Source organism: Rhinoderma darwinii, chromosome 13 (genome assembly GCF_050947455.1).
Source record: "Rhinoderma darwinii isolate aRhiDar2 chromosome 13, aRhiDar2.hap1, whole genome shotgun sequence".
NCBI classification, from domain to species: Eukaryota; Metazoa; Chordata; class Amphibia; order Anura; family Rhinodermatidae; genus Rhinoderma; species Rhinoderma darwinii.
The window spans coordinates 41,673,226-41,694,591 of record NC_134699.1 but is presented as its reverse complement, the minus strand read 5'-3'; the positions used below and the strand labels follow the sequence as shown (position 1 = coordinate 41,694,591).

The 21,366-nt window shown below is 40.8% G+C and overlaps 1 protein-coding gene across 1 annotated transcript; it reads right to left on the bottom strand.

Annotated features, from left to right (window-relative positions):
* Positions 1-467: 467 nt before the first annotated feature.
* On the bottom strand, positions 468-20,364 carry LOC142665527 (protein-glutamine gamma-glutamyltransferase 5-like). The gene is made up of 13 exons (XM_075845236.1): positions 20,295-20,364; positions 19,989-20,168; positions 19,568-19,810; positions 19,036-19,154; positions 17,939-18,067; positions 14,822-14,999; positions 13,435-13,573; positions 9,384-9,487; positions 9,059-9,298; positions 8,063-8,443; positions 7,008-7,168; positions 2,498-2,631; positions 468-898 (listed from the first exon to the last, which is right to left on the bottom strand). The coding sequence occupies exons 1-13, from the start codon at positions 20,362-20,364 to the stop codon at positions 751-753; spliced, it is 2,226 nt and encodes a 741-aa protein (XP_075701351.1). The 3' UTR covers positions 468-750.
* Positions 20,365-21,366: the final 1,002 nt, after the last annotated feature.

Here is a 21,366-nt window from a genome sequence, read left to right as displayed (position 1 = left end):
ACAGTAATTTGCCTGGACAGTCCCGGCAAATTCGGGACAGTTGGCAAGTATACACATGTATCCCCTATCCGAAGGACGCAGATACCATTGAATGTGGCGTCACTACCGCTGTAGCCGCGGGCCCCATAGCAGCCGCTATGGCTGTTACAGCGATAGTTATGCCACTGAACACCACTAAGTACAATTGGTGATTATATCATAGCGATACAGGCTAGGAGAACGCATGTGGGTAGAGCCAGACCAAACTCCTCAGAGTTATTCCTGGTAAATGCAGGAAAATGCATACATGGACATAATTCAGCAACACGTTCTCATTCCAAGTGTTTTTATTTATTTATTTTTGTTTTATTTATCTAATTTAGGCTTCACTTCTAAAATTATAACACTCATGTAGCAAAAACGACAAAAGTAATACTGAACGCAGCCTATTTGAAACAAAATAGGAAAGTCCAAACATTTGTTCATGATCTCATCAGAATATATTTATATATAAAAAGTACCAGATAACAAATGATTCATTAGTGCTTCATTAAGTAACTGGTGCAATTTCTGAAATAAACCCTAGATGCAAATTTTGGCTCATGTGACATTTATATCAGTCAAAACATCCCTATCGGAGCAACCAGGGGTGATCAATAGGTCCTTTCATGCAGTTTTCATTGCCAACTTCACCAACCGAGTGATTGGTCAAACTTCCGTGTGCAAGTTAAATACCATCATCCTTCCTCCTTCCAGTTCACATTGGAGACATCAATTGTTGACTACAATGGTCCTGTAACCTTTGATGACTTGGAACTGGTTGCTGCTAAAGTTCACTTGAAGCTGTTTCAGGCCCTCTTTGTATGGAACCAGTTCAAACTCCAGGATTGATGTTTCTTTTGCCTTCATGGTGCCCACACTAAAATAAAAGAGGGTACGGCTTAGTTCTTATTCAGCGCTTACAATGTGCATAATAAATATAATCTACAAATATGGAATAATATGGACGTTCACCTACAATCATTTCAGATTGCTAATCTTTATTTAACAGCAGTTTCAGTGTTGTTCTTACTTCATATGGAAGCACACAGATTTTTTTCATGCAGATATATGCGAAATCCATGAAAAAAATATGGTGGCATGTTCCATTGAATGCCATATTACGGCCAACCAGTGTCAAATAGAGATCCTACATGTCTGTTTTACAGAACTGTATGGACTCGGTGCTGGCGTACAAGCTTTGCCATGTGCATAAGGGCTTATGTGGACTTCCACAATGATGGGAACACAAGGGTCTTCCTGGCTCGGTTTCCCTGGATCATGACATTCATTGCACCTGCAAATAGATGTCATGAACAGCTGGGTCATCTGCATAAAGATATACACCCACTGCTGGATGATACGGAATCTAGCAGAGGATATATTTATTCAGGAGATGGATCATGCTATACTGCAGCGGTTGCACAAATTTTTTAATAGGGTTGTCCAGGATTAGAAAAAGTTGGCTGCTTTCTTCCAGAAACAGCGACACACCTGTCCATAGACTGTGTCTGGTATTGTAATTCAGCTGCATTGAAGTGAATGGTAGAAAGGTTTGGCGTTGTTTTTGGAGGAAGGTAGCCATGTTTTTCTAATCCTGGACAATCCCTATAAATTAGAGGGCCAAATTGTCAGAATGTACTCTTTGCTCAGTTAAATTAGGTTTATCTACAGATGACAAACCTCTTTATGCAGCTCTATCGCAAATGCTACGGATGCTATTATTATCTCTATTTTCGAAATCTGTTCTTAAAACCAAATCACTGAAGATGGGGTCAAATTAACAGAATATCACAAAAAAAAGCCTTACTGATACAAAAGAAGGTTAAAAAGCGAGATACCAGCAGAATTCAGACAAGTCACAATGTTATATGGAGGGAGATCAGAGAGGTTCAAAATACCAATGAACACCCACTTCCCACCTATCATCCAGAAGGAAGGAAGGTGCCACGGTTTCGTGTAGAGTATTCGTCATGCCCATACGATTACATCTATGCTCCGAGACCATGTAGAACATAATGTGGCTGCCCCAACTACAGTGGGTTGCACATAAAGGCATAGCAGGTTGAGTGCAGTCCCTTAAGTGCATTCCGGACATCATTTCTGGAAAAGACAGGCAGGAGGAGCCCTCAAGATCTTAGTATTATATAACCCCAGATAAGTGAGTTTTGTTGTTTTTTTTACCTGTGGAAGATTATTATTATAGCAGTTGTATGAGATCAGAAAAAAATAATAATCTTTGTTTTTCACCAGAAACAGTGCTACTCTTGTCCATAGGCTGTGTCTGGTATTGTAATGGAGCACCATTGAATTGAATAGGACTGAACTGCAATACCAAACAACTGGGCCGTTTCTGGAGAAAACCAGATATCAGAGAACTCCTTTAACCTACACCACCTTTGCTAGAGATTTTAAATCTGTATTTCTAGGATACAATTCTCAGTATTTAACTTTATTGCTTTGGTCTTTGTTCACTTACAGTATTTTCATCTGACTCTTCAGAAGTCCACTGCCCTCAATCACCAGCAGGCAGTCGCTTACTTCCTCAGTGAGAGGATTGGAGAATGTGAGTTGTACTCTGCATGCTGTGTTTAATCTTGCAGATCCCATAGGCTGCAGAACATGAAAAAGAAAGTTCAGAGCAGATTTTGATTCAGAATAATTTTAGTCTACCCTGCAGCGACTTGCATGGGTCGCCAAGTACAATAGCCTATCCATCCTCCCTACACAAGCATTGTATCCACTAACAAACAATGACTCCCTTTATTTATACATGAGCACATATCCAGTAGTGAAGGGTAGACATGTTAAAGGGGTTTTCCAGGGACAAATATTTTTTTCAGGCCGGGCAGCACACGAGCACTGTGGAGTTTTATTATTGAGAGGCAAATAGGGCGAGCATTGAGGCGTAATCAAAGAATTCAACAGGGCGGGCATTGAGGAGACTGTGGTCCAATAGGATGTCTCAAACCCAGTATACGTCAGAAGTCCCGGGTTTGAGGCATCCTATTGGTCCACAGCCTCCTCAATGTCCGCTCCGTTGATTCTTTGCTTGTACTTCAATAGCGGCATCATTTTATATCTAGTTATGATGGGGTACATATATTTAGGGATGATGGGGTACATATATTTAGGGATGATGGGGATTACATTAGATATCTGAGGTGCCATCACAGGATTCTGTGACCGCACCTCAGATAAAGCAGGTGGGTGGGTAAAACTAAAGGGGAAGGTAAAACTAGTGTGGAGGGCCAATAGACACAGAGGAGGTTGAAAAATTAGTAAAGAACAGCCCTGTGTCGTTACGTAGGTCAGTGAGATATCGACACAGGGCTGTGTGTAAACTAACTCTTGTACACGAGACTGTGTCAAGAGAATTTTTTTTTAAATTAGAACTATCAGAGGTAGGGAGAACAGGAAGGAAAGTGTTCAGATTTAATACAGACTATATATTAGGAACTTTATTAAATAGTTACATAGAATATTAGTTCAAAAATGTTGTGACCCTGGAAAACCCCTTTAATGATATGCAAAGGATAAAAAAATGGAAACAAAATATTCCAAAAGTCTTAATTTATTCAGTATCGAGTATGAGCGCCACGTGCAGAAATGTACGCAGTTACATGCCTTTGCATGCGATCAATGAGGTCATTAATGGTTGTCTGAGGAATGTTATGCCACGCTGAATGCACTTGGGCATGCTAATCATCAAGATTGGCTGCTGGCAGCTCCCTTTGAAATTGCCGATTAATTACGTCCCATATGTGCTCGATGGGAGACAAGTCCGGAGACGCTGCAGGCCATGGTAACATGTTTAGACCACTCAGGCTGCTCACTGTAGCACGAGCAACATGCGGCCTGGTGTTGTCCTGTTGAAAAACGGCTTCTGGGACACTTTGGGAAATGGCTGTACCACTGCTTCCACGACCAAATCAATGTAATGCCAAGCTGTTAGTGTACCTGAAATTAAGACTAGAGGGGTCCGGCTACTGTATATTATGCCACCCCATACTATAATCCCGGGAGTAGGACCGGTGTGAAGTTCCCTTTTGAAGACCTCTTCATGGTGTTGCCCACGTAGTATCCAGACCAATCCTCGGCTATCATTGCGTCCGAGCGGGACTCATCGCTGAAGAGGACAGACCTCCATTCCCTAGCCTTTGAGAGCGGTGGTGTGTTGTCAATGGAACTCCTGTAGCTGGACATGAAAACGCCTTCTGATGGTTGGTGTCGACACTGGTTGCCGCCCTAGGCTTGGGATGTGACATCCAATTTCACTTGCAGTACAGAATGGATCACTACACGCCATTCTTCCAATCAGATGATCCGTCCGTGCAGAGGTTTGCCCCCGCACATCTTTGGCTGTCATTTCCATTCGTTGTTGTTTTCCCAAGCTCCGGGACACACATCATTGAACAGTGCTGACATCTCTGCCGTGGCACGTAGTGATCTGCTGAAGTGATAAACCACAGTCTCTCAATTCAAGGATTCTGTCCCTCTTAGTTTGTAACAAGTGGCGATAGCTGGCACATCAACAAACAGGAGGCATCGCACATTAATCCTACATTGATTTTTGCGGTATCATGTGGCTAAAAAACTTTGCTTTCAATATGGCATTTATGCTCCTCCCACATGGCACATATTGGAGCTAGGTGATTGAAAATCCGATCATTTACAGATCTTAGTGACACCTGCTACTTCCCCAATTTGCATAACCTTACAGTTTATCCTACTTGGTGTTGCAATTTCTATGTGTGCACGTGTATACATATGTATATTTTATCTCTCACTTTATGTCTCTCTCCATATATATATATATATATATACACAGAAATATACCAAGTCCAGGAGCACCGGCAGCGTGTGGGTGCAAGCTCTGAGGGACAGACCAAGTCCCAGATACACAGAAGTCAAAAAATGAGCAGCAACTCCAATAGTAAGGGTGAAAAAAGTGGGTACTTTTATTGCCCGTGCAACGTTTCAGCTCCGTTCACTGGAGCCTTTCTCAAGCTTGAGAAAGGCTCCAGTGAACGGAGCTGAAACGTTGCACGGGCAATAAAAGTACCCACTTTTTTCACCCTTACTATTGGAGTTGCTGCTCATTTTTTGACTTATATATATATATATATATATATAGTATATATGTTCTTATTTGGAATAAAAAAACAACTATATATATATTTCTATCTATATATATATGCATATAAGGGCGAATTTACACGAGCGTGTGCGTTTTGCGCACGCAAAAAACGCAGCGTTTTGTGTGTGCAAAAGTCACTTTACAGCTCCGTGTGGCATCACATAGGATGCGCGGCTGCATGCTTTTCGTGCAGCCGCCATCATTATGACACTCTGTTTGGATTTTTGCAAACATACTTTTGACTGCTGTTGCGTGAATCACGCGCGTCCCACGGAAGTGCTTCCATGTGGTGCGCGTGATTTTCACTCGCCCATTGACTTCAATGTGTGCGTGATGCGCGAAAAACGCAGAAATATAGGACCTGTAATGAGTTTTACGCTGCGGACTCACGCTGCGTAAAAATCACGGACTGTCCGCACAGCCCCATAGACTAATATAGGTCCGTGGGAGGCAGTGAAAATCACGCGTGTTGCAAGGACGTATATCGCGTTCGTGTAAATTCCCCCTAATAAAAAATTTCTGCACAATATATGTTTCGCTTTATTACCACTAGAGCATACAATGACATTTCTGCAATCCAGCATCCAAAAATCCAGAAACAGGCCATTTGTTTATAGCTAAATATCTTCTTCTATGTATATGTACTTATTTAAAAAAGAAAATTATATAAATATGTATATATTTTATTTTTTCTACTACCGGTACTTAAATATACAATGACATCTCTGTAATCCAGCGCCTGAAAATCCAGAAATAGCACAAATGCACAAAACTCAAAGTTTATATGGAATTTCAGAATACTAATAGAACCAGGTTCTCTACCCTTTTAAGTTCAGTTAGGATACTCTACTATGACAATTCAATTATCTAGAATATCTGATCGGATTAAAGGAATATTACTGTATTAATAATAACATCATCAGCAATTTCCTACAATAAAGCTGAAATCATATTTGCAGTTTTAGTAGCCAAAGCCAGGAGTGGATTGTCATGGGGTTTGTTAGGTTAATACACGATCAACAGAGCCAGTGACGACAGGGCAACTCCAAAAGGATTTATTGCATCTAATGCTGACAGACCAGGTTTCCCTCCACGCAGTGATAGCAAACAGTCCACAAAATCAGGTAATCACCGGAAACTCCTCAGAGTGCTGGCCTCATCTTCAGCTCTCCTGAAGGTCTAAATCTAGAACCTCTCATCTTCCCCAGGTCAAGCCCTTATATATCCCAGGGGTGGGGGGGGGGGGGGGGGGGAATCTTAGCAGTTTCTAGTTAACATGATTTGTTGTAATATTGACTTTAGTTTGTATTTCTACTCAGAGCGGATTGGGAGTGAGAGGCCCTGGAAAAAAATCAAAACGTGGCCCCATGTTGTGGTTGGGGCCAGCACAAGTAGGCGGAGTCAGCAAACCATTAGCTGTAATGCAGCCTTATTATTATTGTCAGCATTGGGCTGTGTTCACATCTGTATTGGACGCTCTTAGGCGGCTTTCACACTACAGTATTGAGGACACTTTATGTCCTTTCGCCTCTGACTCATCTGATTGTGCATAGGCTGGAGACACTACCTGTTTCACCTGATTAAATAATGCATTCCCCTCTGCTGAGGGTTCACAATAAACCACACAAATGTGCACCATCACATGGACACAAAAGGATGGAAAAGTATAAAGGAAAGACTAAAGCCTGTTCACACGTCACGGATGCAACTGTGGTACTACAAAAAGTCTGTGTATAGCCATAAATGGTTGAGAAAACGACACGTACAGTTGTATACACATGTGCAGAAATGGCCAAAAGTATACTAATGATTACCATGTCACTATAGATATGATAATATAATGGCTTACATTTATCATGATCTGCGGCATTGCTAAGTTGATGTCCTTTTGTACTAGAACTTTTTCCCAGGTTATATTCTGTTCCCCCACAGCAGTCACTTTTATCAGGTTGTTATCTTCAAGGTACTTTCCATACTGTGAATATGGAATTTGCAACAACATCCATTTCTCTGCAAATAGTACATGCCAAGTCGTTAATTGTAGTTCAGACATACAGAAAATCATGAATGAAATTGTAAAGCAACTTTCAGTAGTTCTTAGGGAATTTGTGCCCGATTTTGAGAAAAGTTTTTGCATCCTCTTCCCGCAGAAGCTTGGTGAGATGGGACACTCATCGCCAATTACCCTTCCTGTATTTTTAATTGGAACTGTTTTTGCACTCATAGACAGGACTAGGTTAGACTGTCGCAGTATCGAAGGATTCAGAAACATATCTCAAGCTTATAGTGTTGTAGGTGCTTGGGGTACAATGTACAATTCCCTTTGTACACATGTGAAGAAATGGTGGCAGTCACACAGGAATAAAATTTGACAGGAACCCACTTTTGCCAATCTGCTTTCTTGTAATATATAAGTGAGGTAAGGGAAGGAGTCGGGAGAGGAGCTGCAGGAGCCGGAGAACTGCACATTAGTAGAGAGGATGGGGTGGAGGGAAATGAGTAGTGGGAATTATAAATAAATTAAATAGGGAATGGTGGGGAAAGGGGCAACTAAATGAATGATTCTCTGTGTGACAGCTAGCATTTAAAACTTTGGATATTCAGGGCCGCAAAGGAGCTTGTCCAGACCCTGTCTGCCCCTTAAGCGCTTAAGGACACTGCCAAATTTGGCCTTGAGGACAGAATCATTCTTTTTAGCTGATGTTGTCCAGTCAATCGATTGAGTAAATCCTTGAAATATTAAAGATCCTTTAAGTAGTGCAGGTTTAGTAAGGTGCGAGATCCTTTTTATGGACACTGACCTTGGCTTCAATGTGCCTAATATGTAGTATAAATAGGTATATAAAAGCCCTATAGATTAATAAATTCAGTGGGTTTTCAGCTCAATCAACAGCATTATATTACCTTCTTTCGGGCCGAGGTCAATGTATTTAGAGTTCTTCCAGAACTGGACACCTGGTTTCCCTCTATGCTTCAAGGATTGTGCACTAAAGCTTAGCTTCAATGTCTTGGCAACCGAGAGCAAATTCACAGACAATAAAGCCAAATTGATGGTTTGTCCAAGCTGTGGAGACTCAGTCAACTTAAACTTCAGCAGTAATTTAGCTTCGGTCAGTGGGCGGTTTGGTTTTTCATGATCTGGAACTGATCCATGTTCAGGTGACACACCATTAGAAGAAAATCCATTGCTGATGTTACTGTGTGGAGCACCATATGAAGATAACATATTTGTTCCCCCTAAGCTTTGCAAAGCTTTCTGGAAAGCCTTCCTTTCTTCAATCGTTCCTTATTAATATAGTACAAGAAAACACATTTAATAGAAGTTAAATGCAGACAATAAAATATGGCATTTTCTTATATACCCTGATCTCTACTGTGGTTATATACAACGAATAACTCTATGGTTAATGCCGTGGTCCATTGGTCTTGGGGTTATGGCCACCAGGATAATCATACTTTATTCTTGTCAAGCTAGGGTGGGGTATACATGAAGCCTACTGTCACTTTACCTAAGGACCCACATACATATGGAGCCAGCCCTGGTCCAGTGTAACAATAAGAAATTACAGAATACCAAGAATGATGTCAAAAATCTCCAGCAATCCTGCTTTCCAAATAGATAAATACTATCGAAATATAGATGTAATCAGACAAATGATGGATCCTGGTAAAACCTTGTGTAAAATACTTCCTTCGATCTTCAGTCTTAAATTTTGCAATCTGGCGAGTTCTATTGGATTATATACTACTACCCATTGAATGGGTTGAAACCATTTTATTATTCAACATTATAAAGCATAGGGATATTAAAATATCCATGTGAATGAAGGAAGTTTTTTCATGAATATTGATTAAGTTAAAGATATACATTTTATTTATTGTTTTATATGTGCACCATACCTTCTTCATACTTATAGGTGTGGGTGATATCTTCACGTTCATCCGTCCCCACAGACTTTGTACTGATGCGATTTCCAATTAAACCTGGGTCACTGAAATGTTTTTCTTTCTTTGTGCCGTATATCGTCCATGTCACACAGTCAGCGTTCACCATGGAAAACACAAACAGGCTATCATAGTTGAGATGGATCTCTCCTTCTTTGATGGCTGTCACAGAGGCCGGGCCACAGCAATAGATTCCTATTGAAAGGCAAACACAGCAGTTAGCACAAAAGCCTTACTTATAAAGTTCATGACTTGAAGGTAGAAATGATCAGCCTTCTACCATTGCTTGTTTCTTGGGGGGTTGGATCTAGGACTTGCCATCCTCCATAGCCTTGCGGTAGGTCTCTTCTTGCCATCCAGCATTCACACCACACATGAAAATTCCTAGTGGATAAGAATATAATGGAGTAACATTTTCACATAAGTTTAATGCTTTCCAATGATGAAACACTCTACCCTATGTATACAAGGTTGAGCAGCACTGGAGTTCAGATTAACAACCTGGATTGTGGCACGCCCTTAAAAGTGGAAAAGCCCTTTCTTCACATCATAGACACATAAAAAAACGATAGAATGGCACCATGCCAATATATATATATTATGTGATCTATTAGACTAAGAAAATTTTTTGATTTCCAGACCCTGTCATTTCAGAATGTAGCAGTGTATAAAATCTATATATTTTTTCCTTTAAGGGTATGTTCACACGGTCTATTTCGGGCCGTTTTTCGGGCCGTAAATGCCCGAAAAACGGCCGAAAAATCGGAAGCAGAACATCTCCACACATCTGCCCATTGATTTCAATGGGAAAACGGCGTTCTTTTTCAATAGGCCGTTTATTTGAAAAACGGTCACGTAAAAAAACGGCAGTGAAAAAGAAGTGCAGGTCACTTCTTGGGACGTTTTTGGAGCCGTTTTTCATTGACTTTATAGAAAACAGCTCCAAAATCGGCAGTTTTAACGGTTTAACTTTTATTAGAATTCACTTTAAAAACAACCACTATCATTCTAAAAATAGAGAATTCTCAATTTCACTCGTGATTAAAAAGTGCATATGTTGTCCTTAATGACTTGTGTACCAAGCTAGTCTTTTTTTTTCCTTCTAAATCTTAATATGATATAATATATACAATTTTTAAAAAGGCACTGTCTGGGTAGAGCTAAACGTCTCTCCCATACATAAAAGGTTAAGCGAGCGGGGTTGGTTCCCAACTGCCCGATATTCCAACAGTTCTTCGAGAACTCATGTTACACATGAATATTCTGACAAATGGGATGCCTCTACACCTTCTAGACATCTGTAAAGATACCAAAAGTGTATACAATAATTATAATGTAAAGCTGTTACATGTATAATTATCCCTATTTACACCATGTATCTTAAAGCCCTTTTACACTGGCCGACACTCGGCCGGTGCAGCGAGTACCCGAGTACCGATCAGACATCGTTGATAAGCGCTAGTTTGCTCCTGTCACACGGAGCTATGGATGGGGACGAGCGCTCGTTACTCCGATCGCTCGTCCCCATACATTATTATCATGTCGGTAGCGAGTCTCCCAGTTTACACAGGAAGATGTGCTGCCGACAACGATAATCTTTTACTTTTTTAAAACGATAAGACCAGCAGATGATCGAACGTTTGCTCGTTCATCTGCTGATCATTCCCCTGTTTACACAGGGAAATTATCGTCAACGAGCGTTATATTAACGCTCATCTACCGTATAATCGTCCTGTCCACAGTCCATTCTTATCTTCTGGAGGCTAAGCTCGCATTTCTCAGCATGCCCTACTTTATCAGTGCCTGTACAGAGCTTTCTGTGGAAAATACTGTATCATTCTGGGAGAGTGCAGTCTTTAAAGGAAAGGTGTCATGCATTGTTTTTTATTCATTTGTGTGTTTTTACTTAATAAAATTTTATATGTACTTTATTTTTACACATAAAAGTTTTTTTTGTTTATTAACATTTTTTTAAATTCACTGGGGGCTGCCAGGTTTTATTTAATCTGTTTATGTGTCTCTTAGCGACACATACACAGATTGAATATGGCAGCTACAGGGCATAGGACATAAGGAATGGGACCCGTTCATTACATCCTGTGCTTCTGCCGTCTCGCTCTGTACTGCGCATGCGCAGTTCAGAGCGACCCAGCATAGAATCTGGTTTGTAGGGAGAAAGCCGGCGCCATTTTGGAGAAGGCCGTCTACAGGTAAGGTGTATGTGTGTGTGTGTGAGTGTGTGTGTGTGCGCAGGGGGGTTTGTGTCTGTGGGGGTCTGTGTGCTGCGCGGTTGAATGTTTGGGGGGTTTGTGTGTGTGTGTGTGTGTGTGTGAGGGGGAAGGTCGAAGGAGCAGCGGTGCTCGCCGCTGTTCCTTCAAAACAGCTGATTGGAGTCTATGAAGAATCATCCTTCATAGACGCTTATCCTTTACAGCCACTTATCAGTTGTTTTGAAGGATCAGCGTCGAGCACTGCTGCTCCGTCGAGCACCCCCCCACACACAAACTCCCCAAAGGTGTGTGCGTGTGTGGTTTTGTGTGTGGGGGTCCGTGTGTGGCGCGTTTGCATGTTTGGGGGGATAGTGTATGTGTGGAAGGCGCTCGACGGAGCGGTGGTGCTCTTCGTTGCTCAATGGAGCAGCAATGCATGCCGCTATTCCTTCAAAACAGCTGATTGGCGGCGGTTTTGAAGGATCAGCAGCGAGCACCGCTGCTCCGCTTTTCCTTGCTTCTTCTATGAACCGCCGTGTAACTACATGGTGATTCACAGTAGAAGCAAGGAATGAAGAAGCAGCGGCATATTACTAACTTTTATTTTTTTTGTTTTGCAGGTTCCACTGGACCGTTTGGGCTACGTTGCAGATTCGTTGGACTACTTTGATGATCTACTTTTTTTTTTCTTTTAAATAAAATAGTGAAAGAGTGTTGTGTTTTTTTACGCGCCTTTCAATGGGCTTTTTACAGATTTTGTGCATGCTTTTTGCACCTTTTTTGTAGCGTAATTAGGAGTCCCATTGACTATGCTTTACGTGCCAAAGGATTGACTAGACACTAATTTTTTTTCGCAATGCGTTTAAAAAAAATGCTTGCTTAAAAAATCGTGTTGTATGTACCAACGGCGCACTTTACCATTGATGTAAATGGGAAGCTTAATCAAGCGTTTGACGAGTTTTTCGGCACGTAAAATGCGTCAAAAACCGAGTCAACTACACGCCATGTGACCCTGTCAACTGAAAAGTAATTCACCACAGGGTCTTCCATCTTGACTTTCATCATTCTTAGCCTTTTGGTGTTACCTGTAGCTTCTGCCAAAAACACTCCCAAAATGGGAGCCCGACAATGCTTAGCAATTTGAAGACACCTTTTTCTGGCTTGTAGCCAAAAATAGGGATGGGGTGAGTCTCCCTCCCACATTTACAGCAGCTGTAGGTCAGGCTTCTTTGCCTGATTCACCTTGCTGTAATTCTGGGAAGTGCTCCCTCTGGTGGCCAACATAAGAAAACATGTCAAATTATTATTTCATTTTTAATACTTTCCACCTTGTGGAAGAAAAAAAAAATAATACAGCAAAAGAAAAAAATCTTAAAAAATAAAAATAAGTAACTTACTTAAAAATGTTTTTTTATTTGGCGACACAAGTTGCAGTAGCTAAAAACTATATGGATTTCCACAGTTCCCTACAATCTGACAAAAGTAAATAATTTGTATGAAGTCCTTTCATAACATGCAGACAGTTGGCACATACTTTCTATGTACACTTAATTTTCACTTTATTAGTGACACTTGCCCTTTCACAATTGGAGCTTCCCTGTATGGAAATTAGACACATGACCCCGAATTGCAGCATAAAATCAAGTGAGCAAGTTCTCCATGGATCAGTTTCAGTGTGAACCCCGTTAGAATGGGAAAATAGAGTGATATGAGCGGTTTCGAACGAGGCATGGTCATTGGTGGTAGACCAGCCGGGGCCAGTATTTCAAAATCTGAGGGGTTTTCTCGTACAACGGTGTTGAAAACATACCAAGAATGGTGTGATCGAGGAAAAACAATCATCGCAAGACGATCCTGTAGAGTACAATAACTCGTAGACGAAAAGGGGTCAGAGGTGGATGTCGGTAACGGCGAAAAACTATCCTGTCCACATATCCCAATATTCCTGCAGTACTATTTAAAAACCTAGTGGAATCTACGCCACGACGAATTGCTGTGCGCGCTACTAGATGGGTGTTTCTAATAAAGTGGCCATTCAGTGTATGTGGCCAATGGTCTAAAAGGTACAATTAATTTAAATATTTTATCTTGTATGATATGTTGATTGATTTTGTGCCTTACCAGATGCTGTCATTGCTTTCTTTAGAAAGTTTCTTTCCAGTTGTGTCATAGAACTCGTCAATCATCAGATTGTTATTAGTGTCGTGAGCAGAATCAAAGTTTGTGACAACACGTGTCGGGATTCCTAAACTTCTCATCACTGAAGAAAAAGAGGCAAAACTGAATTATTTGATTTACTGATTTACATGAAGGCTATTTTCATCCAGGTATCTGTTTTCAACTGCGCAGAATATGAGAAAAAACTCTTTTGTCAAGGTAAAGGATGTTCTAGAAACAAAGTGGTAAATGGCTGTCAGGTAAACCAACTGCTGCTTTATGTTAGTGAGGCATCGGCAGCAGTTGTTATCAAATTGTCACCCCCCCCCCCAAACTCAGTCAGCGCTCTGCAGCTATTGGTTATAATTACAGAGCAATGATGTCACTACTCTTCGCCCAATATGCGAGTGGGTGCTAAAGTGGTTGGGCAGCAGTGATGACCATTCTCTGCACTGATTGAGGGGGTGTAGATTTTACAGCAATAGCTGTATTCTTGGCAATTATGGAACTTTATACATTAAAAATTCATAGAAAATTAGCATTTAATGGCAGATAAAAAAAAGAAAAGGAGGGCAAAGGTAAGCTAATATACCCTGTCCATTGTATAAAATACAAATGTTAGCTCAATGTTTTACTTTCTCCACAATTTATGAAGAATTGTTGTTAAATGCTACATTTTATGAGTGATAGATTTCCATCACTCAATATTAGCCATTACTTGGTCTTTTTATTAAGACGTGCGGAGGGAACCGGTAAGGGATGCAGTAGGTTTCTCGCTGTACTCACATCTATGAGAATTAGTTGCATTGGTTAAAAAATATGTTGGAAAAGTTTTCAAACACTGGTCAATCTTAAGGAGATTTTGCAATGTGTTGTAAAATATTCTTGTTTGATATTGGGCAATTCATGGCTGGCTACAGGTGGTCGAATTATGGGTTGCATTGAGACAAGTCCATACATACCACAGTAGCAGTCCATGCTGCTGCTATAGGGTCCAGGAAAAGAGTTTGCCATTGAGTGTGAAGAACCTATGAAGGACTTTCTTCCGCTTAGGCGCTGCAATGTTAGTAAATCAGGTGGGAGGAATCAGTATAAGAGGCATGGAAAGGGAATAGAGTGGGCAAACAAGCACTAAGCCATTCTATCCTGGTTGGCATTACCCAGAATCTTAAGGAGAGGGGGCATTATTTTCTTGTATGTTCTCCCCTATATTGAACCAAATATTGAATTGTGTATTGTCTAAAAGAAACATTTGCCTTTTACAAACCTAATTGTCATATAATAGTTCTATTTCATGTACGCCAATATCAAGATAACATCAATGTCTCATCATACAGTATTATCTGTTTACCTGTACACATGACAGCTGCAAAGACCCAGCACTGGCCATATTTAACAGGTTCACAATCCTTTTTATTCCATTGTCTTAAAATAGCAGTGCTCCCATTCCATGCAGATGGAGAGACTCCATTTTTATAATCTTCACTCCAATTTCCTTGTAAGACGCCATTATCATCATTAGAGTTAATCTATAATATGAATAATCAGGTGTTACAGAAAATTACAGTTGTAGTACTTTATTTTGGGGATGAGAGATGATACTCAACATCCCAAAATAGAATTAAAGGGTATCCCTATTTTTACCACAAATTAAGCATTGTGTTTGGTTTTGGGCACCAGCATACAAGCAAGGCATAGCATAGTAGGGGCAGCAGCAGTAGGCATGAGTAACCATAATAAAACATGGAATGTGTGGACTGTAGTATCCAGATAGTTTGGACAAGATGGTAGAGATCTGATCACTAGTCAGGGTCAGACTGACCTACCAGAGGATTCCTTGGTGGGCCCAAACTCTGAAACAATAATGAGGCTCTAATATTAAAAGGCCCTAAAGTTTCAGCAGAAGACAACCCCATTTGTTGCGGACTTTGAATCAAATCACTTGCCACTAGGGTCTACTTCTGATTTATTATTGATTCACAAATAAGCTTTTTGATGATGTGTCCCGCATCCATAATAAAAACAACAACGGCTATATTAAATTAAAAAGTTACATTCACATGTTCTGTATAGATGGAGGATGGGCCCTCAGAATAATTTCCTCCTGGTGGGCCCAAGGACCCCCATAAATCTATCATTTATACCCATGCCTGTAACTATAACAAGTGGGCATCCACTATGTCTGGAGGAAAGAAAGTTTCTTCATCATCATCATCATCATAGAATACGTACCTTTACTGTAAGAGCCCTGAGACTTTTTGTTAAAGCAACAACAGGAAGTGCCGCTATATCCAATGTCATTTTTGATTGTCCCTTTTGAATTCTTTTCTCAGTGACTGACAGTATAACTGGCACTTATTGATAGAACATGCTGACAAACACAAGCTATTTTCCAGTTCCTGGTTTACAGGCAAATTATCGCATCCTGGCTGGAGGTGATGTCTATTCACTCTCAAGACACTTCGGTAAAGTTACTGTGGGTGTATGTGACGCGAGATCACGCTGTGCTGTGAGTACAAATGGACATGAATGGAGAGAAGTGTATGACGCTCATTGGTCGCTGATTGGTCAGCGTCATACACTTCTCTTTACAACGCCCACTTGGTCAAAAGTTAAAAAACGCCCAGTTGGGCATTAAGAAACTAATTAGCATGAATATAAAATTGTTCATAACTTGCTCACAAATTATTGTTTTTCAAAATAAAAACCACTGTTGTTATCTACATTACAGCGCCTATCAGATTAGGTAGGAGATAGGGCATTTATAAACTGGAGACAGAGCCTCTTTAAGGTCCTATTACACAGCTGAACATGGGCCATGAAAACGAGCACCAATCAACGAGACAGCTTGTTGATCAGCACTCATTTGCTGCTTTCACAAGGAGCTATGATTGGTTATGTATGAGAACAAGCGATCGTTACTACGATAATTTGTCCCCATACATTTCCATCATGTCGACAGCGCATTTCGCTGTTTACACAGGGAGATGTGCTGCTGACAATATTTATTGCTGCATAAACAAGCTGATAAGACAATGAATGAGCGTTTTCTCGTTCATCAGTTGATTGTTGCCCTGTTTTCACATGAACACTCCTTTGCCCAATTATTGGCTGTGTAAAAAGGCCTTTAGGGAACCTGTCACCAGCATTTCACCTATTAAACCAGCAATACCTGGTGGAAGTGGGTGAAAAATAATTTTTATGTAATCTATAATTATCTTCTAAGGTTCTGCACCTTTAGGCCTAATTCACACGAGCGTTGCGCACCTCGGATGTGAAAAACGACAGGTTTTTACGGCCGAGGTGCATCCATGCTCGGCGCTGCGGGACACGATGTCTCGCATCCCCCATAGTTGAGAGTCTATGGAGGGATGCGTGATGCGTGAAAAGATAGGACATGTCCTATTTTCCCACGAACCCTTCACACGGTCTGTTGAAACAACGGCTGTGTGAACGGCCACATTGAATTACATAGGTCCGTGGGACGGCCGCTGTTTCAATGGTCGTACCACGGACGTTTAACACACTCGTGTGAATTAGGCCTTAGTATTCAGTTTTTTAGTGTTCCTGCACTGTATGCGAATGTGCATAAAAGAGTCATATATTCATTCCTCAAGCCTTTCTTAATTAACCCTGCCTCCTTACTTTTGATTGACAGCATTCAGGGTGGGACAGTTTTCGGCGGTGGGCGGCTGGAAGAAGAGGAGTGAACGAGACTGCCAGATTATTACTATAAAAGGCCCAAAATGTTTGCAGCATACAGCATAATGCACCCCATACAATATAATGCACCCATACAATATAATGCCCCCATACAGTATAATGCCCCCCCATAGCTGCCCCCACAGTATATTGCCCCCATAGCTGCCCCCACAGTATATTGGCACCCATAGCTGCCCCATACAGTATAAAGCCCCCCATACAGTATAATGCACCCCATATAATATAATGCCCCCATACAATATAATGCGCCATACAGTATAATGCCCCCCATAGCTGCCACATACAGTATAATGCCCCCCAGTATAATGTCACTACATCGCGCCTGCCTGCGCCAAGCCGCTCGCGACACAGTAAACGCAAATACTTTTTGAAGCGCTTAGGGGCACAGTCGCAGCCGCGACCCCTATAGTTACTCCACTGATGCCAATAAACTTTTGACAGCAACGGCCAGCGAGGAGCGAGTAGAGTTCAATAGGTGAAATTCTGGTGACAGGTTCCCTTTAAGCGGGAGCAAGCATCATTTTTAAGGCACTCTACTGAACAGTATTAAAATCATGTTGTTCTTCATGACTTTCTACCTTTTAGAATTCCGTTTCTGAGAGAAACCTATATAGATTTTGGTATGATCTAGAATGGTAAGTAATTGTGATCTCTCAAGGATCTACTCTATATTACATATTGTAAAATGTTTTAGTTAAAAATGAAATTTTAAGCAAAGCTTTATAGGGCTCCTGTACATACTCACCATGGCACACACTACTCTGCCAACATACACAGGGCTGTTTCTGTGAGATAAATCCTTAAATGCATCTTGTAGGTAATTCAGATTCTTGTCAAGAAGCTTGAGGCTGATATCCAAGATGTCATGTTCAAACTGCAATCAAACGTCAGTATTGATTATACTCCTACCTCTCATTAATTGTTTCCATGGTAATGTGATAAGATGCGATAAAAAAATATATCGTATGACATAATATATTTGCTTATACTTTTACCTTGAGGCTGAGTTCACACGACCTATTTTCAGGCGTAAACGAGGCGTATAATGCCTCGATTTACGCCTGAAAATACGGCTACTATACGTCGGCAAACATCTGCCCATTCATTTGAATGGGTTTGCCGACGTACTGTGCCGACGACCTGTCATTTACGCGTTGTCGTTTGACAGGACACTTCTTTGCAACGTAATTTGAGCCGTTCTTCATTGAAGTCAATGAAGAGCAGCTTAAGATTACGGGCGTCAAAGACGCCTCGCATAATGCGAGGAGGAGCTTTTATGTCTGAAACTACGCAGCTGTTTTCTCCTGAAAACAGTCTGTCTTTTTAGACGTAAAAGGAAGCTAGCGTGTGCACATACCCTAAGGGTATGTGCACACGATAACTGCAATTACGTCTGAAAATACGGAGCGGTTTTCAAGGGAAAACAGCCCCTGATTTTCAGACGTTTTTTAAGCAAGTCGCGTTTTTCGCTGCTTTTTTGCAGCGTTTTTTACGTCCGTTTTTGGAGCTGTTTTCATTGGAGTCTATGAGAAAATGGCTCCAAAAACGTCCAAAGAAGTGTCCTGCACTTCTTTGACGAGGCAGTCATTTTACGCGTCGTCGTTTGACAGCTGTCAAACGACGATGCGTAAATTACAGGTCGTCGGCACAGTACGTCGGCAAACCCATTCAAATGAATGGGCAGATGTTTGCCGACGTATTGGAGCCGTATTTTCAGGCGTAAATCGAGGCATAATACGCCTCGTGACCCTAACAGTACTTTATTTTGATCTACATATTTTAAGTTTACACTGATCATAATCTGTCATCTATGTTCAAAGAAATAGCAAATGTATGAATTACCTGTCCATAATTCCATGGGGAGGGAGAAATCCAGTTTTGGTTGCCCTGGTAAACAAATCCATAGTCATTCATGACATATTCTTGCCGCTTGGGTTCATTATCCAGAAACACATCATCATCTGTCAAGTTCAGGCACGATATTAACAGTTAGACAAATACGTAATGCATATCACAACAGTTTGGCAAGGAGCCCAAGAAACATGTTCACTAGATCCTTCCCAACCCTATCGTTAGATTCCCCTGTTATGTTCAGTCCTTCAAAAACCATCTGATACACAAATCTATTGCTGCTTTATTATGCTAATAATGGATGTAAAGAGTCAGGTGGGGGGTCAGAACAAACAGAATCACTCTGGGCCATGGGCCATATCTCGTATTAGGCGGTGTCTGGTGGTGTAGGTCATCCTAGCTGCAATACCAGACACAGCCCATAGACAAAAGAGGCGCTTTTTTTTTTTTTTTTTTTTTTAAAACAAAAGCAGACTTTTCTTTCCTAATATCATACAAACCCTCTTTAACACATTTACCATACCTGCACACCATGGATTGAATAGTATCACAAATGTCCCTAGCTTATAGGTGGTGGCTTTGCTTCCTTTGGAGATTTGAACCTTTAGAGTATATTGCCCAATTATAGTATTAGAAGACGGCATGATGACGACCATCAGGGATTTGGGTCCACTGCTTTCCACTGCTGCACTCCATGCCCTCCTTATTAAAACTTTTCTTAAAGGAAATATTGCTTTAGTTCCAGAAGCTTCGTCAGGCCATGGTCCTGTTAATACAAAGCAGGTGGATAATATGCATTAGGGAAGAACAAAGAAATGATCGACATCAAAGTTCAAAGGTGTTGTCTTAAACTTATATTTGTCATGCGGTGACTTTGTTTTTATAGTAATATTTATATTGTAGATCATTTCTTGCTACTTAGAGGTAAAGTTTCAGTCACTTACCAGTTTCCACTGAGAAGATGATGTTATCAGTTCCTTCTTGAAATTCCCTTGCTTTGAATTGTAAGGCGATTAAAAATGGCTGCCCTCTACGAACGATGAGGCGGTTGTCACTAATTTCATCTGTGTGATGCAAAGCATTATTTTTCTGGCTCTGCAAATCGCAGTAGGCAACTTCCAGAACTAGAGAGAAAAAAAAAAACACGTATTAGATATTAATGTTATGTACATGTACTCTGATGTGTCAGTTACTCTCCGATAGACATTTCTGACAAAAAAAAATTACTTTTTAAATGAATAATAAATTACATGTGTTTCTCTGAGGTACATGAGTTTTGGAACCATCAGTGAAATCATTGAGACCAATTTTAATTCCCATCTTAGGCATTTATGGAAGTAGCGCTTGGCTCCTTAGAGAAGGCAGCATGCATGCACGGCCACCTTTCTATTGAAGTTTATTGAGAATGCGGCTGCTTGGCAAATAGGGGTCACCAGTTCTTCAAATAGAGGTCCCAGAGGTGGCACCCACACCTATGAGGTATTTATGGCATTTCCAGTGGATAAAATGCCTACGATGGAAATACCCCTTTTAAGGGCTTTTGGAGGGGCAACACATTCTTGACACTTAAAAGCATCCCATAGTTATGAAAATTCACTCTCCTATAGACTCATCGACCCTGTATGTATATTACAAATAAAATTTTAATGTATTTCTTTGATTTTTCCAGAGCTAATGGTCAAAAAGGAAAAGCTTTGCCGCGGTCCTCCAACTTTTCCTCTATAAAAATCATATATATGTAAAAAAAAAGAAAAAAGGTCACTGGTTTGATAAGTTTGGTGCTGTATCATTAATACATGTCTCCAAACCTTCTTACTGAAAACTGTATGCACCGGCCCACAGTATTACCTATTAAATAATTACGATGTGCAAATAATGTATAACTGTTTAAAATGTATTCCCAAGTGCATTCATACTATAGAATCAGCCCTTGAGGCATGCATGGAATAATTGTAGATGAGTGCCCAGCTCACGATAGCCCTACTGCTAAACAAGACTCACCCACTCCATAGTCACCACCGCATTAGCCAACAAGGGAGGGGAACATTGCACCATGGTGATGGGACCCGTTTCTCCTTTTTGGGAGTGATAGTAGATTACAAAAGTTAGGCCCTCCAGTTTTGCGCCTGGGCTGCGGTTGCATGAACCAGAATCAAGATGTGGACTGCTTTTTGTTTCAGCTATGGTCCCCCTGTAATTCTATGAACTCCCTTATTAATGTCCCTGAAGGACCTCCAGTAATGGAAACAATTGTACAACATCTACTGTACATGTTATAATATAAGATTATTATAACTGTTTATATGACTTGCTTAAACAGAT